Source organism: Xiphophorus maculatus, chromosome 13 (assembly GCF_002775205.1).
Source record: "Xiphophorus maculatus strain JP 163 A chromosome 13, X_maculatus-5.0-male, whole genome shotgun sequence".
Lineage (NCBI taxonomy): Eukaryota > Metazoa > Chordata > Actinopteri > Cyprinodontiformes > Poeciliidae > Xiphophorus > Xiphophorus maculatus.
In genome coordinates this window covers 3532843-3560271 of record NC_036455.1, presented here as the reverse complement: position 1 = coordinate 3560271, position 27429 = coordinate 3532843, and the positions used below count along the sequence as shown (strand labels likewise).

The window sequence follows — 27429 nt, the reverse complement described above, 5'->3', positions numbered from 1 at the left end:
GCATCACACTGTTTTTAGGAAAAGTTAACATTGCCTGGAGCTATTTCGCCTGATGGTATCTATTAATGGAGCTACAAATGGATCTTCGTGAGAGGAGATATCCTCACCAACACCTGATATTCAACTTTAAATCAGCAGTAGCATATTCTCTGTTAAACTTTCATTGCTGTACTTGTACAAGTACCTACATTTTTTTTGGCATAATCATAACAAGAACCACATAAATCTAGGTTTGGGTTCATCTCTGTTCTCATTGTTGCACCGCTTCTCTCTCAGCTGGTTGACATCACAGGCAAGGACCAGGATGAATCCATGATCGCGCTGCACGACAGCAACGGGGACGTCAACAGAGCTATTAACGTGTTGCTGGAGGGCAGCCCGGACACTGTGAGTACTCTCTCTGTTTAAGACGCAGCCTCTGGAGAAATCAGTGCCACCCAGGCTTAAATCGCACTTGGTGGGGAAAATTTACTTATCATTTCTCTTTTGCAGCGCAGCTTGGCATTTGTTAGGGCGATATTCCACTTTTTATGAAGAATTGTCGATAGAAAAGGATGCATAGAAAAGTTATCTAAAGACATTTTTTTTCTCTTTCTAGTTTGTTGTTGATTTTTTTTTTTTAAAGTTTTCATATCTTTTGGTATAATTTGGTATAATAAAGAGCTGAATGCCAGAGTTAATAGACAGTAAATGTTTTCCAGATAAGATCTGAAAAAGAAAATTGCGTGAAATAATTGTACTTCCACTAGGGCAGAAACTAACAATCGATTATTCAGACCATCAATCGGATAAAAGTTTTTCATTTAACCACATTAGCCTTTTTATAGAGTATTAGAAATAATATTAAAAAATGCATATAAACCCCCTTAAATATATAATTGCCTAAAATGCAATAACAGCATTCCTTTAGTGAATTTTTGGGGTAGAATATATTTAGTTTTTATTTCCCTTATATGCAAAATGTATATATTTTGTACAGTTTTGACTCAATTACTGCTCTGTGTAGTTTTTTTTCCCCGCAATTGGCTTTTATAGTCCAGTTAACGATTATTTCAATAATCGATTCATCAAAATTAATCTGATTGTTTCAGCCTTTGACTTAATTCCTTTCCAGTTATCTAAAAAATGGGTGGCCAAGTCCAATTCACTCGAGAGCTATTGTCCTGCATCTGATCTCCAAAACACTTAAATCATTGCTAACAGGTTTCTGCACAGCTGAATATCTGCTGCTTCATGCAGTTTCGACTGGATTAGTCCAAAATGGAAAGTTGTTTCCTAAAAGGGATCGTCTGTATCACCTGCGTCCAAATAAGACTGTTTCCAGAAATGTTTTCATCCACATAGAGACAAAAAGAACAACCAAAAATGATGTTTTCACTCCTTCAGGCCTGTAGGTGAAGGCCTGAAGGGCCCATAACATGACGTATGGGATATGCACATAAAGACTCCACATTTTGTAGAAGTTTTTGCAGAACATTTACATGAAATCAACCATTGTTTTTGTCACCTATGACGCGATTGGTGTCGTCAGTCAGATTAGAGTTTCATTCTACAGTTCTAAACATATTTCACAAATTTGCAAGAACATCTAGAACCAGTTTCTAAAAAAATGTTTTGTCTGCTAAGAAAATTACAAACTTTAGAAAAAAATGTCATAGCTCTTGAGTTCTGGTCTTGGCCACTCTTGTTCTAGCAATTGTATCCATCCACCCACTCACTTTTTCATCAGTTTTTGTCAATTTTTCCATCTTGCTGTCCATCTGTTTGCCTGCTATCCATCTTATTTGGTTTGATATTTCTGTCTGTCCATTTTTTTCATCTGTGCTTGTTTCTTTCAGTCTGTCGATTAATATCCATCTATTCATCCTTTTCCATTATTTTATCCCTTTTCCAGCTTTTCCATTTTCCATTCATCAATTTTTCCAGTTTTTTATTTCTGTTTTTGAAAGCGTAAGCGCTCTGGAATCTCAAAACGTTGAAATTGGGCTTGAAATGCGATATAAAGATGATCCCAAATAACTGCACAGACATTTGTAGCTGAATATTAACAGAAACTGAAACCGTAAAGTAGTGGAAATGCATCAGAATAATCTCAGTTTAATTGCAGAGTCATTAAGGAGCAATTTCTTCTTGCTTAAGTGAAAGGATCTGCAGCCAGTGTTGGCCCACATAATTGAAGATCTGCCATTGGCAACAGAAACAGAAGTGTTATTCAGCCCTGCATCTTTCATTTAGATTTATTCTTCTACTAAAATCAACGTTTATCCACCAGCTGTGTGACCATCCGACCAGTTGTCCTGCAGTAAATGCCAAGCACAGATAAACCACAGATGACTTCACGACCCCCAACAATGGCTGGAAGGAGAAACATTTTAACCCTGTTTTCATTTCTCCAGGACTCCTGGGAAATGGTAGGGAAGAAGAAAGGAGTGTCTGGGCAGAAGGAAATCAGCCAGCCGGAAGCCGGTGAGGAAGGAAAAGAGAACAGAGAGAAAGGTGGAGAGAAAGATGCTGCACGTCGTCGAGGTGGCGCTCCACGGAAAGGCCGCGGATTGAGCAGAGGAAGAGAGTGTATGTTTATACTTTGCAAATTTAAACCTCTCCTCTTTATGTTTAATCACATTTTATTCACATGCTTCTGGTTTGCTTTGTGATAGTTATAATAAACTGTTTTTTATGCATTTATGATTTTCCCAAATCTAAACATAAACTGAACACCTTTAGATTCTTAAATTTGTGAAACCAGGTATTAAATAATTCCAGCTGAAAGTTCATGCACAAGGAATTATCAAAGTTGTAGTTCCTTGTAAAAATATTCTTACTTTACTTAACATTTTCACATTTTATTTTAGATTTTATTTTTATTCGTTTTTAACCATACAAGTACATACAATCAAACATGAAGGTTAGGGCAGGTAGCAGACAGTCACACTGAACATTTCCACATTTTGATGACATGAAGAAGGAGAATATATGGGTTTAAAAAATTTATTGCAAGTAAAAATGTTAAGCCATGGCACACGTTTTTATTGAGACCCATTTTCTCTGACACACCAAAATAAAATCATGGTTCACCTAATTGTTCACTAATTGGTAAATAGCCCACCTGTGTGGTGTATATGTGTATGACACAACTGCAAACCTGCTTCAACATGGTGAAATCAGCTGGCGAAAATGGCAACATTTTGGAAACCTTGCATCATTTTCCCCCCCACATTTTGCTTTGTGTTGGTCTACCTCACAAGGTCCCAATAATACAAAGATTTGTAGCTTTGAGACAAAACTTGCTAAAAGTTCAAGGTCTATTGAGTGCTTTTGCAAGGCTCTGTTCAATTTGTGTTAACATTAAAAATAAAGATATAAATGAGTTTTTCCTTCCAGTAGTTGTTAGAAGCAAAAATATTTCCCTCTGAGCTTTCTATTGACCATCTGACACGTTTCTGTCCAATCTTTTATTCATATTTCCATCTTTTTTAGTCTTTAAATCCGTAAGGTGTGTAGTTAAATATTTGCCCCTCTTGTTTGGATGTTCCTGATATTATATGAGAGACTAAAGTTGGCGAAATCGACGCATAATCCCTGAACTACAAACTTGTTTTTCATTTTGATTTAATTTTCTGATTTCTATAAATCATAAAATCTCCTCTTTCTGCTAGCTTCCCAGTAATATGTGACTCATTTTGAAGTTACCTTTCCTGGGGAATGTGTGCACTGCGGTGTTGTAATCCAATACCGGCCTTTCTCTGCATAATTGCAGTCCGTGGCCAGGAGAATGGCTTGGATGGAGGCAAAGCTGGAGTGGCTGGACGAGGAGCAGAGCGAGGCAGAAGAGGCAGGGGCAGAGGAAGGGCAACTGTTGGTAAGCAATTTTCTAGAAAAAGTAATTTTTGTTCAAATGATGCCTCTGATGCTTTTCTTTCTAATAACAAAAGTTGAATATGCACTTGTTTTGTTTTCTCCAGCGGTATCCGGACGGAGAGGAGGCAGATTTTCGGCACAAGCCATGGGGTAAGGGACAACTGCCTTTTGTTTCACTTTTACCTGTTGCCATAGTCACCAGAAAGCATGACCCCAGTCTATTGTTGGGCCTTAATCGGAAGGTGGGGGAAAAACTTTATCCAATGAGAGAGAGCAGCGTGGGATGAGCATTTCTACGGAGAGCGTAGCGTCTAAAAATCTCATTCAGAAAAAAAATCTGCATTTATCGGCATGTTAGCGTTTTAGTTTCAGCAACTGGCTGATCTGTGTCACAGGATTGACAAAAGTATTTGTGATGGGATTCCTAATGGGTAATGTTGCACTGAATTTGGATTAAACAGGTATGAATAAAGTGGATGGCAATGTTTCTTCTTTTTTTTTTTTTTTACACACTTACAGATCTTATGTTGTAAATCCTTTCAGAGTCTGCCTCAAATCTAGACTGTGGCTTTCGTGATTGAGGTCAGGAGCTGTGCGGTTTCCTCCTCAGAAGCCTAAATCAAATTTTCTCTCTCACTGAAACCAAGCATTGAATTAGGACATGAAAGCCTGGGTAGCATTACAACGAGTGTATGTTCATGTACGGTGTGCTGCCAGAGAGAAACCAGAATAACGTAACCGAAAGCTTTTCAGTAATTTAGGGATTTGCTGTAAGAGGTTTAAGTGGTACAACAAACAATTACATAATGTTTCACTAGATCTTCGGAGTCTGTATTCCAAGACATTTGGAAAATGCTCAACAGTTTTAGGCATATTTCACTTTTGTATTCAGTATGAGTGTATATAAATCATAATTTTTATAAGTTTTCCATTTGTATTTGGGCTTGTAACTCATGATAGCAAAATTAAACTCCATAAAATGTGGGAAAAAATACATCTGGTACCAAATAGTAAAGTAGTAATTTCACAAAGCAAATGTTTTTACGCCAGTTCATAAAATCAAGGAGAAATGTTGTCAGAGAGAGGCTTGGATACCTAACAAACTGGCACCCTACTGGGAAATTTTAAGTCTTCTTCATTTACTTAATTGTGGCAAACGACGTAATTGAAAAATACTTAAATTCTGGCTACATTCAGGTAGATAATCTGATATCTGATCAGCTGCGGATTGCATCAGTGCAACAACCATGTCGGAATACTTGTGTTAATGAGTTGAGCAGTGTTTTTGTAAAACATAGCAGTGAATGGAAGCAGCTGAAAGTCTCATTTCAACACATAATCAGTGTGGGTTTAGTTGAGTACAATTTTTATGTCTTTGTGTCATGAGGTGAGGCTGAGAGAAAAAGTAGATCTTGGTTTCAAAACTTTTGGGCGCTACCCTGCTCTAGTGACTGAAGTAAAAGCTGTACAGCTGGTTCATCACCAAACCTCCACTGTGCTTCTGTATTTAGTTTAACTTTCAGTTGCTTTGGATGACTGCATCTGTTCCCCAGTAGCTTTAAACGCATCATGATAAAAAATAATCTGATCTCCAGTGGAAAAGAAATATGACATCCTTAACTGCTGTCCTGTTTAATAAGAGAAACCTGAATGCCAGAATCAGAAATTATTTTCTCTGTTTCTTTATGTAGAAAACACTTGAAGTTCGACCGTGGGTTTGTTTCCTTAAGACGAGACTGTGTCTTTGTTTGGAAGGATCTTATGCAGATAATGAAAGTGTTTTGACTGGTTTGACTTGTTGCTGTTGGTCATAACTCCAGTTTGCCCATGGTGGGATTTTTCTCACTTTGCATAAATAAGACTTGCATCAATCAGTAGAAGCTACGAGAACACAACATAGCTGATGTTTTTGATATTTACTTCTGACTTTTTATTTATGCACAGTCAGAAAAAAAGTCTGATTTCCTGCTTCAACTTCATTGTGTCTGTAATTTTACCTAGGTGTAAAATCACAAATTGATATTATTTTAATGAGCTGTAAAGGTGACCTGTTGTGCAAAATTCAAATCTTGTATGTTTTTTTACTTACATTTGAGTTTCTACTGCTTCTAAAAACAACCCAAGTGCTGAAAAGAACCACACAGATGTGTTTTAGCAATAAGTTATTTTTTGTTATCTGGAAAGTGGGCCGTTTCAAAAACCTTCCAAATGTAACGCTACTAGTTAACAGGCACTGCCCGTCACCTAGCAACCCCAGCGAGGTTCTGCCTGTTACTTAGCAACCCCAGCAGAGTTCCTACTGTTACCTAGCAACCTCAGTGGAACTCCAGTGCGTTTGGTCAGCTGGTTTTACCGCTGCATTCGCTGTTCAATGGCTGCTGGAAAAGTCTAGTGTTTTGCTGTTGATTTCCTTTCAGAAACCATTTGCTGCATTCTTGTTGGTTGTGCAGGAGGTTCTATTAATGCTTTTCAAAGATGAACAATTATATAATTGCGCATCTGTTTGCAGCCATTTTCACGTGCGAGTGTAAACGTTGAATTATAAGCAGATTATCTGGATTTAAAGTGACAGGAGTCCCTAAAATATCTCATTCTGAAAGGAGTTAAAAATAGGTAGAACTGACAAGACTAAAATCTCGTTTTCTAAGAATGGATTTTGTGCAAATAAAAAAACTGAGAAGGACATGTTTTGTATCGTCCATAGACCTATCCTATCCTGTTCAAAGAAGCATAGGTCACCTTTGAAGACCGAGCTGTTTCCTTTTTGTGCAGCCTCTGCAGTTTTTTGTCTGCACATGTTCTCGGTTCTCAACTTTTCTCCGCATTTCCCAGAACTTTCAACCCTGCAGACTATGCTGAGCCAGCCCAGACAGAGGAAAACTATGGAGGAGGCAGTACCTGGAACAACACAGGAAGCGTGGAGTTAGAGGAGGGAGCAAGTAAGTACATTCAGTAAGAAAGGCTACAAATGAAAAATATTCTCTTTTTGACTTTTTTTTTAATCTTTGAATATTCTGCAGGAGAGGGAACAAATTACCCACCTAAGTTTGAATCTGCACCTGGTAAGGCCGTCTGTTCTCTTGTTTTAAATGTACTTTTATTGTTTTAGAGGCACTGGTTAAATTGTCTTTGGCTGACAGCTCCATGGAGACCTGCCACAGAGGAATGGGGAACCGAGGACTGGAATGAGGATGTGAGTGTTTCAGGACATAGCTGTTCACATTTTACAGTTTTACAAAGAAATGCCTTGGTTTTATAGTTTGAACCTCATGAAAACCTGATATTTTAACAAGGGCGTGGAAAATATTGAGATCCACTGATGGTTTCTATACAATCAGGAAAAGTTAATTTCAGTGTTGTCAGGTTCTAGAAAAAAAAGAGTGTGTGAAAATGTTTTCTAGAGTTGATTCCCACTCTAAAAATGTATTATCCTTTCCTTTCCTTTCTTTTGTTCTTCTTCATGTTCTTTTTTCTCTTTTTAAGGCCTTTCTCCCTGTAGTGCTTTCTGTCTTCCCTGTACTCTTCTTTTCCTCCTCGCCTTTTGATGCTTTTTTCTGCCTTACCTTTATATCCTACCTCTGTTTTTGTCCCTCCTTTCACCTTTGTTGCCCTTCTCTTTTTATTCTTCCAAATTTCTTTTTTTTCTTTCCTTCTGTCTTTTGCTTCATCATCCCTTCATTCTTTTCCTTGTCCTTCTCTCCTTGTGGTTCTTTCTTTGTCTCTTCCTTTCTGTCTTTGCTCCTTGCATCCTTTTTTTTTTCTTGTCTTTTCCATCCTTGTCCTTATTTCTTATCTTGTACTTTTGCCTAACCTTCCCCTTTTTTCCTCTCTTCTTCCTTCCAGTTTCAGTTTTTTTAGACTTCACATTTTATTTATTTCAAAATGAGCACTATCCCCCTGATAACTCTGGAAAGTTGGATCTGAAAAAATTTAATTTTTTTGTTTACTTCCAAATGCAAACTGTCCAATCCTCCTCCTCTTCTCTTCCTCAGCTGTCAGAGACCAAGATTTTTACAGCTTCCAACGTTGCATTGGTTCCTGCGCCTCAAGAGAATGTCACAATCACCAAAGGACAGAGGTTGGGTTTTATTTTAGTTGATTTTGGATGATTACATTTTATTTTAAATTTTTTCAGATGTGTAAATAGTAGTTTTATCCTTTATTTTCTGCATCAACTAACACATTAACCCATCATTCCGCTCTTTAAGTGAGAGGTTCTCTGCATAACGTAAACCTGACGAATATCAACATTCAAGTTTTAAACGTGTTTTTCACCTGCTGCAGGATTGACCTTGCGGTGCTGCTGGGGAAGACTCCCCCATCTTCATCCTCAGAGACAGAAAACACCCCCATGCAGGCCGCCCAGCCCTCCTCTCTGCCCCAGTCTCTGGTTTTTAGCAACTCCAAGCAAGGGGGGCCACTTTCCCAGACATCCTCCAGCGCCCCGTACTCCCAGCACAGCATGGTGAGGCGCTGATGAAAACCCTGCAGTGATCAACATTAGACGACCGTAGGACCCCCGCTGTCTCAGGCTGTTTTCACACCTGATAGTCCGGTAGTCTCGGCTTGATTGGAGAACAAAATTACAATATTTATTAAATTTTCAGCATGTGTGGCTCGCTTTCACACTACGCTGTCAAACCATAGAAACTAACTGGAAAAATCACTGATGGAAACGACACAATCAAGTCTGAAGACTTGATTGCAACTTTCTAAGACAGAAAATGTAAACAAAAATGGAGTGGTGTGAGATTTTAGCAGTTGTAGGATTTCTCTTTTGTCTTTAGAAAAAGACCACAAGATTTTTCTCCTGCTAACGTTAGAATGGCACATTCATTTGATTGTTTTCACCCAGAATGCCCTGCATTATAATTCACGGCCTGCATTTGGATCAGTCTCCGGTGCATCCACAAATGCACTTAAACCACAAAATAATTTGAAACTTGGTTCTTAGGCAGACCAAAGTTTCTTTTTTTTAACAAATGAATAAAAAGCTTTTCTTTGGTCCACATCTGAGTTTGATTAAAGAAGAGGACTAAGCAGGGCTCGTGTGAATGATGCAGCATTAGACTGCTGGTTAATGTTTATATCTTAATTATTTCCTTGCCACATACAAAAACAACAAGGATGCTTGCATTGTGTCTAAATCAGTGGAGTCCAACCTTTTTGTCCCCGGGACCAAAACTGGCAAATTTAAACTACCCAGGCGCCACAACATTCATTAAACAAAAAATGAGTTTGTTGCAAAAAGTTTTATAAAAACTGTAAATCCTTAAAGATCTAAAACATAAAAAAGGCTTCAGGCTGTTAACTTATTAACAGGAAAACAATTTTTCCTGATGTCATCAGTTGTTTTCGAAATGGTCGGCCAAATTTTCACAATTCTTGACTTGTGGTTGGGGGACCGTTCAAAATCATATCAAGGGCCACAAATGGCCCCCGGGCCACACTTTGGACTCCCCTGGTCTATGCTGTGTCGTTGCATCACTAGGTGTAACATATTAACAGTAATGTAACAGCTTGATTTAATTACCTTTATGCACTGCAGACCAGCATGCTGAGTAAGGGATTTGGGGAGGTGGGAGACCCCAAAGGAGGCAGCACAGGAACTACTGGTTCCCAGTTCCTGGAGCAGTACAAGACCGCCCAGGCGCTGGCCCAGCTGGCAGCACAGCATTCCCAGGCTGGACCTCCCAACACGGCACCTCCATCCTGGGACAACAATGCCTCCACTCTGGGGCAATATGGTGAGAATTAAGCTAAACTTTACTGTTGCTTAATTTTTTTAAAAGTTCACATTTAAGGTATTTTCTGATTTTAACTTTTTAATTTTTCACCCTCGCTGTTGTGCAGAGATGAAAACTCAGTCAGAATCTGGGATCCACTCACCCTTTACGAAGCGGCAGCCCTACCAAACTGCCACTTCAACCTCGTCCATGTTGGATGTTTTCCTGCAGGACAAAGGGCTGCCTCCTCCTTCCTCTGTCTCCTCCTCTTCCTCCTTACCTCAACGAACCACATCTTCATCGCATGCGGTGCCGCCACCTGCGTCCTCTCTTCCCAAAATGGCCGCCGTCCCCTCTCTGGGTCAGCAGGTCTCCCAGAGTTCTTCAGATGCCCAGGGCTCCAGTCCACTGCCTTTACATCAACACAAACTCAAACAGCAGAAGAAGAGAACTTCTATTTCCACAAAGGTAATATATATTTTATTATTATTTAAATGCCAACACTAATAAATGAAGTCCTATAGTAGTAAATTCAAACTTTTTTTTTGTTCATTTGTGTTGTTTTTATCTCAAAAGTGTGGTGCTGGAAAAGTTTGGAAATTTACCTTGAAAATATTTGAAGCTCTTGAATTTTACTGTGTAAAAATCGTATTTTTCCTGGCAGTTCAATTAAATCTAGATCATGAATGCTCTTAAAGGGCCGATTGTGCCAGAATAAATTGATAAAAACCCCTTCACAGACTGTTTAAAATATGAATGAATTCTTAAAATTTAACAATATTTAACATCATCTCAGTCTTTCTGGGATTTCACAATTGTTTTGATTGTTTATTGCAATTAAAGTAAAAGTGTTTGTGGTACTAATTTGGAAATATTTGCAATATTTACGCTTATTTATGACGATAAAGGCAACTTTTTATGTCTCGCTGTATAGATCATGACCTATAATCTGATATCAATTAAAGCTGAGGTAGCTGTTTAGTACAGTAAGAAAGTTTTTTTTTAATTTTTGAGAAAAATCCGCAATAAACTCCCAATTATGTATTGATACAAAAAAGTGTGGGGATTTGTTGATTTTTGCATTAATTTCCATGATAATTTGAAAGAAACTGGAGGGACTGATTGAGATAATTTAGAAAAACTGCATTAAAATGATTGATAAAATAATATTTAAGCACATTTAGTGTTTAGTCCAGAACTTAAAGGGCCATATAAAAAGATATGGTGAGTTTCACACATGGCATTGGTTTGATGCAACAATTGCATCATACCAATTTTTGTTTTCTTCTCACTTTTAAGTGTCAAGTTGAGCATCATTAAGCTTGTTTTATTCCAGTTCCTCCCTGATGTTCCTCTTCCTCTGCTCTCTCTTAGATTCCAGCAATGGCTGTTGAAATGCCCGGCTCCACAGACATTTCAGGCCTCAATCTTCAATTCGGAGCGCTGCAGTTTGGATCAGAACCAGTTTTACAAGAGTACGAGTCCACCCCTGCCACCACGACGCCAGGCAGCCAAGTTCAGAACAGCCTCTACACGAGTCCCAGCAGGTCGGTAACCTCTGAAGCCCAATGCTGGAAAAGGTTTCCTGTCTCAACACATCGACAGGTTGATGCTGGGAAAAAAATCTTAAGTTCTGCTTTTTATATTTGTGGTATCTGATGCCGTCTTGTGTGCACAACATAGGAATAAAAATGTCTTAAAATGTGTTTTTTAGGACTGAGTTGGAAAAAATCTTATTTTTATTGAGTCTTTCTATTGAACTTCTATTAAGGCATCACCAAACATATGTTTATTTTTTCTGCAAATGCTCTAGTCCAATTTTAATTGATCTAATCAACATCAAACCAAAAAAAGTAATATTGTGATTTTTTTTGATTTTTTTTATTTGTGGATAATTTCATTCTGATTTGCAGCGAATCAACTCCCGCTCTGTCGAACTCCGGTCAGATGGAAATGTACGATCAGAGAGCGCCTCAAACGCGCCGCTATCCCCCCTCGGTCTCATCCTCTCCTCAAAAGGACTTGCAGCCCAAGGTAAAGCTGCTGCAGCTGCCTCTTAATTGTTACCTTAAATTTTCAATATTTTATCCAGTTTGATTTCGTTCTCATTTTACTTATTTTTATTTCTATTGATTGTGTGCAACTTTTATTTTAAATTAGTACTGTTTTGTAAAAACGCTTACATTTTCATTTTTAGTGTTGATAAGATTAGAATATTGTATAAAAAATATGCTTATTTTGTTAAATAAATTCAGTTAGTGAAGCTTAGATTACCTGCACAGACTGATATTTTCAAACATCTCAGTTAATTATGATGATTTTCTACTTGCAGCTCATTAAAACGTAACATTTTAGATTAGAATATCTTTTCAAATTTTATTAATGCATATTTTCTGATCAAACCAATTCTCATTTTCATAATTTTTATTATTTCAGAATGGCTTCAGTTCAATACAAACTAGTCAGTCTGTTGAAGGTAAGTGTCTGTTTTTCTGTCTTATTCTGAACAGTAACAGTAGGATTTCTGATTGGTTTCTATTCTACGTCTTAAATATGTACATTTGTTGATTAGTTGCTTATTCAATTTACTTTTATAAGCTTATTATACGTTCTTTAGGGAAATCAAGTCGAATATGTTCATTTGTTTAGTTTGTTGTTTTTTTTCAATCACATTAAATATGTTTAGGTTTGGCTTCAAATCAGGAATTTCAGTAGTTAACTCAGTTCACATAGGTCAGAGAAAAAAACACATTAGTGGAAAGTTATATTTTTCTTAGATTCTAAATAAGTCGTATATTAAGTTAGTTTTTAGAATCACTTCATGGTTATAAGATGAAACCCCGATGAAGTGAAATTATCTTCGCAGTGTGACCATCTTACAGCAAATCGTTTCATTTCTGTCCTACTCCAGGCTCTGCGGTATCAGTAAAGCCGGGTTCTGATTCAGTCACGCCTTCATCCGTCTCCAGCATGGCCGCTCTGGCAGACAGCGGCTCCGGCCCCGCCAATCAGTCAAACCTCGGCGCTCTCGGGCATAACGAAGAACTCCCACCAAGCTCCATTCCCCCTCCTCAGCACAACAAGTGAGCTGAAGTTAAAATGTGCATCCAGGCCGTTGTGAGAGCTGACGGATTGTCTGAACCAGCCGGTTTTATTTTCACAGCTCTCATCCATTGCAACAGAACAGTCTGGCTCCGTCTTCAGTCCGAACGTCAAACTCAAGCTTACTGGTGAGCTCTTTAAACGCTCGACTCGGCTTGATTTTCCTGCAGTAAGAGCAGGAAAATCAATGTCGATTTGCATTTCTTGCTCCATTTTGTGCTGTAGTTCAAAGTTGCTAACAGCTTTTTCAGTGCTTCCTGTGGCTGCAGATGGATGGACTAGATGCAGATTTGCGCTAATGGATATATAATCCCATCAGTCTTAAGTACATCCTCCTTCTGTCTCAGCAGCACCCCAACGTAGACGGCGACTTGAGCCTGCACTCGTCCTTCTCCTCCTCTGTCTCAGCTGTGCCGTCTTCATCGGTCCTCCCCTCCTCCTCTTCCATGGCTGCAGTGCAGGTGTCGCTAGGAGCCCCTCAGGGCTCCTCGTTGGGCCCTGCCACCGTCTCGACTCCCTCGGGCCAAGGTCCTGTCAGCAGTCTGGCCATGGGCGTCAACGCTGCCTCCATGGGTGCACAGACGGTGGCCCCCGCCTCCATCATAGTCTCTACGACATCCTCGACCGTTCCCTCTTCTGCCACTTCTTCCACACGCAGCTCTGCAGCTTCCTCAGGTTGGGCAGCAAGTCAGAAATACACACTGTATTTATCATCCAACTCTTTCAACTGATTATGCAAAATTCACATTTTGCACGTTTTTCTATGTCCATTTGGGTTTTGACCGCTTCTAAAAACAACCCAAGTGGTAAATACAAAAGATAATACCCGATAAGATCAGATTTTTTTAGTGTATGGAAAATTAGCTGTTTCAAAAACCTGCTGATAAGTCACTGCGCCGTTACGTAGCAACCAAAAGCGGAGCTCCAGCACATTTAGTCAGCTGGTTTTACATTGCATGCGCTGCACAATGGCTGCTGGAAAATAGTGTTTTGTTGTTGACTTACCATTCAGAAACCACTTGCTGTTTTTTGTTGGTTGTGCATGAGGCCCCACTTCTGCTTTTCAGAGATGTGTAGCTGTATAATTTTGCATCTGTTTGCAGCCATTTTCAGTAAAAGAATACTAATACTACTCCAATTTTAGGCAGTTAAATGTTTTGTCATTTTAAAAAAGGAATTAGATGGTATATTTGCATTTTTTTAATGAATTTCTAATGTGTGAAAAATCTTAAATGTTTACATGAAAAATATGCAAAATGTACCATTTAAAAAAAAAAAAGATTTACTAATGTGATCATTAGTTGCAGCCATACAGTGTAAACTTTGAGGCAATCAGGAAATTGTTTTTCTTTTTAATAACGGTGTTAGTTCAGTTTTATTTACTTCCTTATTTAAATTGTTTGTGCACACAGGGAAAGCACCTCCAAACCTGCCACCTGGTGTGCCCCCTCTACTGCCCAACCCATACATTATGGCTCCAGGACTACTGCATGCCTACCCTGTAAGCCTCAAAATAATTTTATCTGAACTTTTGTGTTTGCTCTTCACATTCCTGCAACGGTTTTCTGACATTTTCCCACTTCATCTCAGCCTCAGGTGTATGGCTACGATGACCTACAAATGCTGCAAACAAGAATACCATTGGTGAGTTTCCTTTCCAGAGCAGCACTTAACTGCTGAAAAATCAACTCAAACCCACACACTGCCATACTGATGGCTTATCTTTTGGGTTGTTAACATTTCTTTTTCTTTTTTTTTTCTAGGATTATTATAGCATTCCATTTGCCACTCCAACAACGGCGCTGACAGGAAGAGAGGGTAGTCTGACAAGCAACCCGTACTCTGGTGAGTCCACTTTGAAGAACCGAGTCGAGAAGTTATGATGCAAAATTCACATTTTTGCATGTTTTTGTACTTTATTTGGGTTTATATTGTTTCTAAGAAGAAAAAAACCCACCCATGTGCTAAAAAAAATTTATCCAGCCATTTTTTGGCAATAAGATAATGTTTTTTGGTGTCTGGAAAATGAGCTGTATCAAAAACCTCCAGATTAAATCGGGATCAACGGGCACCCTGCTGTTGCCTAGCAACCCCAGCAGAACTCCAGAACGTTTACTCAGCCGGTTTTACCTCAATGTACAACGGCTGCTGGAAAACACAAATGTTTTGTTGATTTGCCCTTCAGAAACCTCTTGTTCATTGTGCAGGAGGCTCCACTTCTAGCTTCTGATATTCTAATGCTAAACCAACATTTTATTCTCATCATGTTCCTTTTTTTTTATTTTTTTGCACTTCAATTCATATAATCTGCCTCCAAACTGTGTTTGACTGTTGCACAAGTACTTTTATTTTGTAGCCATTAATAAAACCATCACATTCTTCACATTAAGAATAGTTTTTAAAAAAAGAAACTGAGCTGGTGGAGATGTTTTTATCTTCAGACAAATTAAGTTCCTGGTTTACTCTGCTGTGCCTGAGAAATGAGTCTGAACTGGGGGTAGGTGATATTTACTTGAAATTTGATCACTATATTTTGTTGTAATATTGTGATAATGACAAAGGTGACGATAAAAAACGTTTATCACTTATTTTTAAGGCAACTTTATGGCTGCTTCTGTATGGCAGCAATTATATCCCCAGAAACACAAATACTGCTCTTGAAGCATTTTTGTTTGTAAGATGCTTCTTTAAGACCCAAGTCGCATAGAGAAGTGTGATTTATATTATTAAGCTGCACATAGTAACTAGTTTTAATCATATTTTGACATTTATTTATTCTTTCATTGAACAAACAGTGGAGAAAATAGTAAAAAATAAAAATCCTGACGGTTTTAAACATCATTAACTTTGAATTATTGTTGTTGTAACGCTACTTAAGGCTAGGCGCCTGACTACGGCCAAATATAACAAATGGCGCTCAACTAGATTCGGCTATGGAGCCCGTGGGTGTGAATAAAATACCATTAGACAAAAGTATGTTTAAGTTATTGTATTCAACTTGTTTTTTTTCTTTCATATATATATGGAGATATGCAATAATAATAATATTTATAATAACAGTGATTTTCTATAATATAACCAAAAACACAACAAAGGAAGAGAAAAAAAAAAACAACAAGCACTCAGCAACAAAACAATAAACCCTGATGTCACCCAAGAGTTTCTATTTTGGTCCATTCATGAATCCAAGGTGATCAATAGTCCATCAATCAATATCTGATTGTTTTCTTTTTTTCCAAGATCCAGAGCAAATAGGTCCAGAATGAAAAAAATAGCTTGGTTCATTTAAATCCTACCGCGAAGCTGCGGTGATCCGGTAGCTCGCCATCCTGACGTGACACCGGGGGTGGGAAAAAACCTGACCTAAACAAGGTCATGAATAAAAATAAAACAAATTAGCTGTCATGTTTAAACATTGTTAAACTGTTATCCAAAATAAAAAAACATTCAACAATTACAAAAAAATAAACAAATAACTATATTCCATAAAGTGTTTTCTCATGATTTTTTTCAAATGAATTTCCAATTAAAGATCGCGATCAAATTCAAAGTTACATTCAGATTCAAATCAAGGGTATAGACCTTATTAAAGTTACCGGTAAAAGGTACAAATCAAATTAAAGTTACCGGTACAGATCAAATTAAAGTGCACTTTCACATTATATCTAAGTTTAATTGACGCAGTCAATTAAACTTAATTGACTTCCATATCGTTTCAATAAACAATTGTTTTTTTTTCCTTTTTTTTTCCCCGTTGCGCAACTCCCCAATAAAAACAAATGACCAAGCCCAGAGTTCTATAGGCCGTTAGCAAAAATCAATCAAAAAAATAACTAAAACTGTCCTAAAAGGACAAATCTACAAAAATCAAAAGGCCTATTTAATATTTTAACAATATATAATCTATTCGGCCACAAAATTAACAAAAAGAAAATGACCTTTTAAATCAATAAATAAACTTTTCAGTCATTAATGCACAGATTAAGTGGGCGTGTCGCCACCGCATTTCTATTTCCAAAGAAAACAAAGTACGTAAATTAAACGACTCACCGTCGAGCGGTCGACAGGAAACACCCAATTTAATCCTTCGGTCCTTTTTGTAAGCCTCGATCCAGCCGTATTCTTCTATAAGTTTAGAAGACGCCGAGACGAGCAGCTGGCCACAGGGACAGCAGCAACAGCGATTGAGATCCGAGTCACCTGTGACCCGTAACTTAAAGGGTGCTGTCAGATTGACCCGCCAAAATAAAATACGGGTTCCTTATTTTGTGCAGGTTACATTGTCATGACAAATTCGAATTATAAGAAATTCATCATGATTAATGATAAACAGTTTGAACATCTGTAATGTTTTTTCAGTTTTATTTTTGGGATAATAATTTGCAGAAGGAGCTTTTTTTCCCCATCTTTATCTAATCCTGGATATTGATTGTTTTCCACAGCGCTCATTTTTTTTTTTCCTTGTCCTGTTTTTAGGCGACTTGTCGAAGTTCGGTCGAGGTGATGCATCGTCCCCGGCTCCGGCCACCACATTAGCTCAGACGCAACAGAATCAGACCCAGACGCACCACACCACGCAGCAGCCCTTCCTCAACCCGGCGCTGCCGCCTGGCTACAGCTACACAAGCCTCCCGTATTACACTGGCATGCCGGGCCTGCCCAACACCTTCCAATACGGACCTGCTATGTTTCCGGTGAGAAACTTCACATCATCACAGGGCTGCTGGCCGGCCTATCAGATCGCAGAAATGAGAAACTGACAGACATTCATAACGAGGACAGCTGAGGATGTGATGCAGGAGAAAGTCCAAATATGACCGTTTTTGATCTTTTAGAATAAGGCTGAAAGAGAAACTTCTGGATAAAACAAGATATTTTGGTTCTTTGTAATTAGAAAATGTTGTAAGCCTTTTCAAATTCTGCAAAACTTTGACTTTGTTGTCCTTAAGCCGCTTCGTAACCACTTTGGCTGTAAGCTTGGAGCCATTAGCTACGTTTCCATTGGCCATTAAATTGTGCAAATTGGAATTAAGAAATTAAACTCATTTAATGTTAACGCAGAAATTTAGAAAAAAACTAGTTTTTGCGCATGTGTGATATTTTATTTTATTTTATTTTTTGGGGCTGTATTGAAATTAGCGTATTTCACAAAATTGCAATGGAAACACTTTTTTTGCATCACACTAGTCATAAATTCAACAACCGAATGTTGCTACTGGCGAAAATGACAAAGACGACAGGAAGTGGTAGGAAGATCATGTTTTTTGTCGTGTAAACAAAACTTATTCATGTGTGGTTTTTGTTTTGTTTTGTTTCAAACGGCATTTCTTACTTTTTAATGCAAAATTATGCTTTTTTTTTTATGTTAGCGGAATATTGATAAAGTTTTGCTCACATTTGTAATTGAAACGCAGCTACAGTTTGCTTCAATATTCCTACTTGATGTTCTCTTTCCTCGTGATAACTTCTTTTTTATGAAGAGCACCAGTTCCTCCTGCAGCATGATGCTGCCACCCCCATTCTTGATATTTGGGATTTTGTTCCCAGACTTACAAGTGTTTCTTACAGCGGTTCACAGATCATGTTTCCAGAAGTGAAGATCTGTGTACCTGTGTGCATTTACAAATTGCAATCCTGCGTTTTTAGGTTTTTGATGTTATTGCTTTTTTCTGACTGGCTATGTTAAAACATGCAAAATTCCTTGATTGGATTGAAATGTACAGTAGTTGGATTAAATAATCCGACGGTATTGTTTGTATATGGGCACAAAATTAATTAATCCGGTTATGATGTGCGTTTACATTCACTTTGGCAAAAAGTAATAAGGGTCTAATGTTATGTATTTAAATAAAGACATGATGACATGCAGGTTGAGCAATTTTTCAGATTTGTTTGATGAAATAATTGCAGTATTTTTTTTTTTGTCATTAGGTTGAAAAATCTTAGCTTTTTTCAGAATTAGCTGTATGAGCTAAAACTCCGTTTCCAAACAAGGATTTTGACTTTGATTTCAAGTGTTCACGGCATACAGACATTTGGTACAAATACATAAACTTTAAGCGATTTTTTTAATTTTTTTATAACATTTTCCAGAAATGTTAACATAGACGAAATTGTATTCATCCAGTTGCAATTCTAAAAATAAAATAATTGTTCTTTAAGCATGAGAAAATCTACCTATAGTAGATTTGCATTAAAAAAAAAAAATTTCTGAAGATTATGTGATATTTGCAGTCCTAAAGTTTTATTTAGCTGGACTAAGAGCAAAATGGTTCTTGCAAACATGAAAAGTTTTCATATTTATCCAAATAATTTCTTGATATTTAGTCTAAATGAAGACTAAAATCCCAGCTCTGTCGGGTTATTTTATATATTTCATCCTAACTTGCTTCGGTTTTTGCTCAGGTGGCTCCTACCTCTTCGAAGCAACACGGTGTGAATGTTGGCGTTAATGCTTCTGCCACGCCCTTCCAGCAAGCGAGTGGCTACAGTTCCCATGGATACAGCACTGGTGAGGATCCCGCTCTGTAAACCTCCACGACGGTTCTCACAGTCCGCTCATTGATTTTTATCGTTTTCCCCGTTGGTGTGGGATCCACATTTCATCCGAACTCGGCTGCATCTGCAAGTGTGAACATTCTGTGTGTGTGCAGAAGTTTTATTTCTCCATGTTTGTGAAGACGGTCGTCGTTGCTGGAGACGTTCTTTTCTTTTTTTTAAAGTTTTTTTAAAAAATTGAGCCACTCATGTTTGCTTGAGGATTTAAACTTTTGTTATGATATGAAGGTCTAATTTCCACCACGTTGGAAGTGGAAGTGAATGCACCAGCAGCAGATAGAGGGGTTAGGTTATTGGTTTCCTGCTGTTTCCGTGGCTTGCTCTGCTCATTTTATGAAGTCTTTCTTCGGGCTTTGCCATTGATCACATCTCTTGCACACAATTACGATTGAAACTACCATTTTTTTTCCATATTTCCTTTTTAGCCCTTTTGTTTCTCTCCCGTTTGTTTTCCTCGTGGTTTTCAGAAGTTTATGTTACACATTTGTATCCATTCTCCTCCCCAGCACTGACGTGTTTTTGTAGTTTTATCTTCTTCCACACTCTGCATCCACAACATGCACATCACCCATTCGTTCTAAGCTGGACCATCTGCTGCTTTCTGCCATCACCCCACTCAAACTCACTCTCAACCCCCTTCCCACACACACCCTGCCTGCCCCTCACTTCCCTCACCTCCTTCCCCAAGACTTGAGTCAAACAGTATTTGCAAATGATGTTGACATTGATTTGGACCGTTTAGACAGGCTCTCCGGTGCAAAAACACAAAATCTTACCAAGTATTTTTGTCTAGTTTTTAGTGCAAATATCTTAGTACACTTGAAATAAGTCAAAATTAACTTCTAAGAAACTTTTCAGCACAATATGGGAGCTTGTTTTTAAGAAACTAAAGTAAAAATACTTGGTAAAGCTTTGTTTTTGGAGTTGGTCTCCAGACTCTTTAGAGCACCGTCTACATTACAACGTTTTGGCGAAGCCTGTCATCTAGTTACGATTCCAGACCAGGAAATTATTTGCAAATGCTGTGTGAAGCAGGTCCGCCCCGTCCCCCTGCCTGGTGTGTCTAACGCTGTGGGCTGCGGCTGTGTGTCTGACTGTTGCAGGCTATGAGGATGTGGGCCAGGCTTCAGGGAGTGGGGATTTCTGTAAGGGCGGATACGGCACTGTCGTGGCCGCTGCCGCTTCTGCACAAAACAAGCCAGCCAGCTCTGTCACCGGGCCTGGAGTCGGTGAGTGACGCCATACGCCGAATTAAAGCAAAGAACAACAAAACAAAAATTGTTCCTTCAGCCTTCCTCCTCGTGTCACCAGCCATCCCTCTCTCCCCTCGTCTGTTTTCTTTCGCTCTTGTTCATTTTTTGCCTCATTGCTGGAGAGCTTTGCCCGTCGGACAAACATCACACCACATTTGCCCTCAGTTGTGCCTCTTTTACCAGCTTATTTTACCTTCTTTTTTTTCCCCCGTTTCCTGAATTCTGCACAGGGAAACTCATCATCAGCCCCATCGTAGGAAGTTAAAATATGACAAGCTGAAACAATCCCAGCTGATTATGAGTTTCTCTGCTTGTTGCCGTCCTGTTTGCCGTTTCGCTTGCTCTTCATCCTCATCATCGCTGCTCAAAGGGCATCAGAACAACTCGATGCTTCCTGTTCCTGTCAATGGTGAAGAGTGACTTTATGTCCGAGCTCTTGGGCTCCTGCTGGTTGGATTTAAAACTCGCTGGTTCTTGGATTTGTTGGGCCGAGTCTGATGGATGTGAGAATGTTTCGTCTTTGTAGCCATTTTGACCAATCGCAGCGTTTTAAGGAGGTTTTTCTCATTGCTATTGTTTTTTTTCTGAACATCTACTGTGCATGCAGAAAGCCTGGTGTGATCGAACTGAACTTGAACTGCTACGACTCGTTGTTTGCCTTTATTATTACAGTCTAATCCAGTTGTGTCCAAACGTTTTCCACTGCAGGCAAAGTTGAAAGTAGTTTTTTTTGTTTTTTTTTTCCAACTTAAAAAAATGCTAAAATAATGTTGATAAATTGTAGAAAACAGGCTCAAACATTTGCCCTTAAAGAAATGTGTACAGTTTTTTAACTTTGTGGGTCAAATGTTTTCTATGTTGTTGGTTTCTAAATTTATTCTATTACCGGCAACAACAATAAAAAACTTTACTCAAACATCTGTGTTCTGTTTAGTCAGGATCAGTGAATCAACAGGAAAATGTCGCCCAATTCTGATCTGTGCCAACTTTACATACGGTTCTTATTTGGATACACATCCGATTGTTTTGAAAGCATCTGCAGTCGGAACGGTCAATTTGCATTTGACCCAACATTTAAGTCATTATGCTGAGACATGCAGCATAATTCTGCACCAGTAAAATCCAGACGCAGTGAATCTGGATGTAAACAATGGCTGAAAATTATAATTATGTACTTTTTTTAAAGAAGTCTTTGTCATTGAAGCTCATCACAATCCCACCGCTTCTCTTTGACTTCACATCTAAGCAGGTTTCCCTACTGACGTTTCAGTCAATGCTCCACAAAAGTCAATTCTCCTCCTCCTTGTTATGATCTTATGTCGATGCTGTCGGCTCCAGTTGCTGAATAAACTTTAAAATCAATCCATAAACGGCTCAATGTGTTGCAACTTTTGTAATCGACTGACGTAAACATTCTTCTGTAAACTGCTCACACAGAAATCTGACTCCAGTCGCAATTAATCAGTAATATGAACAACCACGCAAACAAAAATTTTATTTGAGCACTGAGACCTGCAAGTTTTTTTATTACTAAAAAGTCACTGGATTTTTGTAAATGTGCAATCGTTGCATTTTAAAACTCTCAACAATTGTCATGCAAAATTACATTAAAGCCAAACTTTGCTAGATGGTAAACTGTCCCAGAAATGATTTTGATAAATGTTAATATTGTTTTGAAATCATTTTTAAGTGGTATATTGATAATGGCTTAATAATTCAAGTTCTTTTTGTCAAAAACTAATAAACTTTAATTTTGCAACCAACATTTGACACTGGAACTGGAAAATATAAAAATAAAACGACCACTGAACAATAAATAATGTGGAAATAAAAAACACACACAACCAAAACCTTAAATAAAATGGATTATTTGACATCTGTCAACAAAATAGCCCTTTAATTCTATATTATCATACAATTTATTGCTAATTGGACCAGCCTATGCAGAAGTAAGTTTCTTTAAAGCTGATTTTAAAGTATTTTTTGCTTTACTACCAAAAATGTACAATATGTATCATTTTCAAAATTTTCATATTCTCTAATAATGTCTTTCCTACTGGACGAAAGCTTCTTCATAATCATGTAAACTGAGTGCTTTTCAAATCTACTGCAGGTAAGATGGTGACTGCTGATAACTACTCTCTGATAACTAAGCCTTACACAATAAATAAAATAACAACTATCCCTTTTTCACCAAAAATGTGGTTTTTTTTGTCTTGAACTGGAATTTTCAAATAAAATTAAAGCCTTTAGTTGCCGTTTTTAGACACTTATTGATCTCCAGAGGTTGCATTCACAGGAACAACTAAGTTGGGTTTTTTCATAAATTCTTTATCTAACATGTGGAAATGAAGGCAGAAATGTTTTAACGTCAATGAGCTCCTGGCCTGAAGATGGTTCACTCCTTTTCGTGTTTTTTTTTTTTTTGACCCCATTTAGTGTTGATGTGAGCGTTTTTTTAATATGTAGTTGGACCAAACATGGCTGCAAAAACATAACGGGATTATTCACTATAACTTAATGTCTTTACTTCTGTTCCTCCTTATTTTGTCTCTCAGAAAAGGCAAATCTGCTGAAATCATCTATGAACAAGAACATAGATGTAGATGCTGAGGATTTGTCACCACTTAAGATGATTTTTTTGTAATTCCCCGTCACTGCCTTCTTGTTGTTGAAATGTGTAAAGGACCATATTGTTTATTTTGATGGGAGACGATCTCACTCAGTTCTGGATAAAGTTTGTAATGTCTCTCTTTTTTTTTTTCTGCAGGAGTTTCTGTGACATCAAGCAACACAGGAGTGCCGGATATTTCGGGATCTGTTTACACGAAGACACAGGTAGCTGCAGGTTATGACCAATATCTTTGCAGTCGAGCAGCAATGCCTAATATTATTTTTTCCTGATTTTTGGTTTCTTCCCGCAGTCGTTTGAGAAGCAGGGTTTCCACGCCGGGACGCCAGCAGCTTCTTTCAGCCTCCCCTCGGCGCTGGGGACCGGCGGGCCCATCAACCCCCCGGCGGCCGCTGGCTACGCTCCAGCGCCCTACATGCACATCCTGACCCCGCACCAACAGCCCCACTCTCAGATTCTGCACCACCACCTGCAGCAAGACGGCCAGGTAGACACTCAACATATTCAAGGACACAGCAGCGTTAAAGATGACCAGGCAGAAAAAATACAACCAAAATCAGATGTTTACATACACGGTTTAAAAGATGCACTATTAGGCCATATTTTTACTGTTTTGTGTCCATTCGGATTTATACTCTAATACTGTAGTTCAAAACAATTTGGAAAACGCTTAGAGTTCATACTGGGGCTTGAAATTCTTACTTTTCATTTTGGTGTTTTAAAGGTTTGGAAAATGCTGGATATTCAAGCTGCACAGTTTGAATAAAGTGCAATCTAACATTTGATTAAAAGCCTAAATTTTTTAAAGCCTTGTTTTTAATTGAATCAGCTAATGAAAAGGCACAAACACATTTTTTCCTCAATATCTGAAGTTAAATCAGACCAAACTTTTCTTGTTTTTGGGTCAGTTAGAATCACCAAAATTATTTGTTAAGTTGCAGAAAACTTAGCAAGAAAATGTGAGATTTTTTTGTACCTTTCTCAGACCAGTCAGGTGTCTATAACAGACTTTTCAAAACACAAAATTTTGTCATATTTTAGTTCAACTTCCCCCTGCTGTAGAATGTAAAATACACTAATCATGGTAATAAATTATATCACTTCTTTAGTTCAGTTGTATTGTTTTTAACTCCAAAGTTTGGTGCTGGAAAAGTTTGAAAACTTCCCTTGAAAGTGCTTGAATTTTACTGTGGAAAAAGCATTAAGACGCTGTATCCCTTAAAGGGTTGCCAGGTTTGACTGATTCCAGCGTAAAACTCCAAAAATCCAGCTGAAATCTCAACCTCTAATGAAAAAAAATAAAAATATTTTGTGTCCCATATGTCCTCCACTGTATTCAGACAACATTTTTGGTTGTTGTTTATTGTATTCTGACAACCAGAACCAGAACCCATTGGGACTTGACTATTTGAACACAAACAGACTTGAGTTTTTTCCCTGGGATTTCTGTTTTACAATATACTACTGTGTCGTGACACTTATCCAATGACTGATCATTCGACAGATTCTAGAGATTTTGAAATAAATTAACTAAAAAGATAAGTGCAATAACACTGCATTTAATTGAAATACAAATAAAACTCTTTTCAAAGATTTTCCTCTTTCTAAAAACGCACTAAAGCTGTTCTGGTTTTTCAACTAAACGTGTTCAAAAGCAGCCCAATCTGGCAACAGTGCATCAGTTACAAAATCCCAATAAAATGAGAACCATTTGAATCCTTGTTGCCTATCTGAACCCTGTTGACGATCAGTTTTCTCTTGGCAGAGCGGCACCGGACAGCGCAGCCAGAACGCCTCCATTCAGCAGAAATCTCAGATAAACAAGTCGGTGTACAACAGCTACAACTGGGGTGGGAACTAACATCTGCCGACGGGACCTCCTCCTCCGGCTCATCACTCATGCGAAACCGTGTCCACATGTGAAGCTCCCTCTTCCTCCTGCAGAGGTTTCCCTCCCGTCTCTTGGCCCAGCCGCTCCCTGCAGTCCCGACTGCAGCCAGAGGAGGCGCTGTGCCAGGAGGGGCCTAAAAGTTGGAGCTGAAATGGTTATAAAAATTAGGTGAAACGTTGAGTGTTGGGAATTTGTATCATGATAACCCCCTCCCCCCTTTCTGCTCTCCACCCCTTTTTCTTTAACTTACATGTAACATAGAACTGTTTTCTAAAAGAATGAACTTTTCCTGTATTTAACTTTTTTTTCCCCACCTTTTTTCTTAGCTGAACGAAGTAAAATCTGAAGGCGGTTGGGAGGGGGAGGCAGGCTGGTTTTCTATTTCTCACCCTCAACTCACCTCCTATTTTAATCTTCCAACACAAAATATCTAAAAAAAAAAAAATGTAAAAAAAAATTGCTGTTGAATGTTTTTGTTTTTTCCTCCTTTTTTCTTTTTAAGTTTGAAGAAACAATTCTCTTAATTGGTAGAGTTGTGAAGTTTATTTTTTACCAAATATAGATATATTATTATATATAAAGACATATAAGTGAGCTCACTGGCTTGGACTGTGAGGAAGGTGTGTTTGTCATGTGACTGCGTGCATGTTTGTACACACGGGGGGGCGGGGCTGCGTTTGTGTACTGTGCTTCGTTTTTTCGCCTAGCACAGGAGTTTTTCATTATCCGACGCTTGTACAGTTACCGTTCCCATGAGTTTAGAACGACGCTGCCTGAGGTCCCTCTTCTTTTGAAAAATGTTTAAGGATTTTTCCCAAGAATCGCACCAGAGCCGCTTTGTTTTTGTTTTTTTAAGTGTTTTATTTAGTTTTCCCGAGGCCCCCGCCCTCCACAGCCTCCTCTCCGCTTCACCACCTGCCCCCTCCTGACGTTGTTAAGGAAACCTGCACCATTGAGTACTGATGGACAGAGTTGTGCTATGGCTTTTCTTTTTGTCAGTGGTTTATTTTTTTTTCTTCTTCTTTTTGTACTGTGCGTTTTAAAACAAAAGATTTAAATGGATAAAATTGTCTTGTACATATATAAAGAAAAAACACAAGTACTGTAGTCCTTGTTTGTCGATGGCTTTCTTTTTTGTTTTTCTCAAATTCTCGCGGACTTGTTAGCTTCTTTTGTTCCATTTTTTTATTTTGTAAAAATATATAAATATTAAGTAAATAAACAAAGACATTTTCATCATTTTGGATGTTAATGTCTTTTAATAAACAGATTTTTTGTGGTGTGTGAATGTTAACTTTTCTTCTAGCAGCTGAAACTTTTAAAGCTTTGATCCAAGTCGGTGTCAATGAATTTAGAAAGTCACGGATCTTTCTCACTCTGGAGAAGTACAAAATTTAAGTACTTTTCAAATCTAGCTAAAATGGTCGAATATCTGTATTTTCAGACTTTATTGATTGGTCTAATTGACCAAAACTGATCAATCTGTTTCCTCTATGCCTACCTAAAAGGACTGGAAACATTCAATTAGTCTTTAGAAAATAATTAATCTGTTCATTTACTTTGTCCGTTTACGTTTTTCACCTTTGAAAGAATACATGTTATTGCAGGAGTAACTACCACGCTCGGTCAGCCTTGTTTACTTGCAGCGCTGACATGCGCGATCACGTGACCCAGTGACGTCAGCGTAGACAGCATCTGTCAGCCATGGAGAATTTGACCAAATTCACATCTTGGCATGAAAATGACAAGATCTGCTAAAAACAGCTTTCGAACTGAAGTTTTTCCTCTTTTCTAATTTGATAAACTTATTTTGATGTGACAAGAAAACCGATCACTATCAAAAGTCAAGGTTTAAAGTTTTTAATGTGTTTTTTTTTCAATACTGCTGGATTTAAAAACATTTTATTTAAATTTCTTAATCAAATGACGCATAAGAATATTTATGATTTATACGCAGTTAAGCAGGAAATGGCATTTGATAAAACTAACGAGCAGTAAATGCGACAGGTAAACATTAATTGGCTCTTGTATTGACAGCTACACTTTTGAAACTTTAACCAAAGACGCCAAAAGTAGGAATAATTGTAAGTTATCTAATAAACTTTAATTTTGCAACCAACATTTGACACTGGAACTGGAAAATATTTGTGGAAATAAAAAACACACACAACCAAAACCTTAAATAAAGTGGATTATTTGACATCCGTCAATAAAATAGCCCTTTAATTCTATATTATCATACAATTATTTGCTAATTGGACCAGCCTATGCAGAAGTAAGTTTCTTTAAAGCTGATTTTAAAGTATTTTTTGCTTTACTACCAAAAAATGTACAATATTTATCATTTTCAAAATTTTCATATTTTCTAATGTCTTTCCTACTGGACGAAAGTTTCTTCATAATCATGTA

General features: G+C 38.0%; 1 protein-coding gene and 1 long non-coding RNA gene across 3 annotated transcripts in view; one reads left to right on the top strand and one right to left on the bottom strand.

Annotated features, from left to right (window-relative positions):
* The window catches only part of ubap2l (ubiquitin associated protein 2 like), a 33310-nt gene extending 7020 nt beyond the window's left edge, over window positions 1-26290 (top strand). The window contains exons 4-29 of one of the 2 annotated variants that reach the window (XM_023345445.1): window positions 277-387; window positions 2397-2571; window positions 3758-3859; window positions 3963-4008; window positions 6691-6797; window positions 6879-6920; window positions 6999-7051; window positions 7851-7936; window positions 8143-8323; window positions 9407-9605; window positions 9712-10052; window positions 10959-11131; window positions 11498-11618; window positions 12021-12060; window positions 12496-12667; window positions 12748-12814; window positions 13034-13361; window positions 14099-14187; window positions 14277-14330; window positions 14450-14531; window positions 17163-17380; window positions 19092-19197; window positions 20348-20473; window positions 23268-23335; window positions 23422-23616; window positions 24895-26290. In XM_023345445.1, coding sequence (XP_023201213.1) covers window positions 277-387; window positions 2397-2571; window positions 3758-3859; window positions 3963-4008; window positions 6691-6797; window positions 6879-6920; window positions 6999-7051; window positions 7851-7936; window positions 8143-8323; window positions 9407-9605; window positions 9712-10052; window positions 10959-11131; window positions 11498-11618; window positions 12021-12060; window positions 12496-12667; window positions 12748-12814; window positions 13034-13361; window positions 14099-14187; window positions 14277-14330; window positions 14450-14531; window positions 17163-17380; window positions 19092-19197; window positions 20348-20473; window positions 23268-23335; window positions 23422-23616; window positions 24895-24990 — 3378 coding nt within the window. In that variant the 3' untranslated portion in view covers window positions 24991-26290. The remainder of the gene's footprint in view (window positions 1-276; window positions 388-2396; window positions 2572-3757; window positions 3860-3962; window positions 4009-6690; window positions 6798-6878; window positions 6921-6998; window positions 7052-7850; window positions 7937-8142; window positions 8324-9406; window positions 9606-9711; window positions 10053-10958; window positions 11132-11497; window positions 11619-12020; window positions 12061-12495; window positions 12668-12747; window positions 12815-13033; window positions 13362-14098; window positions 14188-14276; window positions 14331-14449; window positions 14532-17162; window positions 17381-19091; window positions 19198-20347; window positions 20474-23267; window positions 23336-23421; window positions 23617-24894) is intronic. The other variant, XM_023345446.1, reaches the window with a different exon arrangement.
* Window positions 15915-17134, bottom strand: LOC111610653. The gene is made up of 2 exons (XR_002753748.1): window positions 16737-17134; window positions 15915-16049 (listed from the first exon to the last, which is right to left on the bottom strand). It is a non-coding gene; the product is annotated as an uncharacterized LOC111610653 (long non-coding RNA).
* Window positions 26291-27429: the final 1139 nt, after the last annotated feature.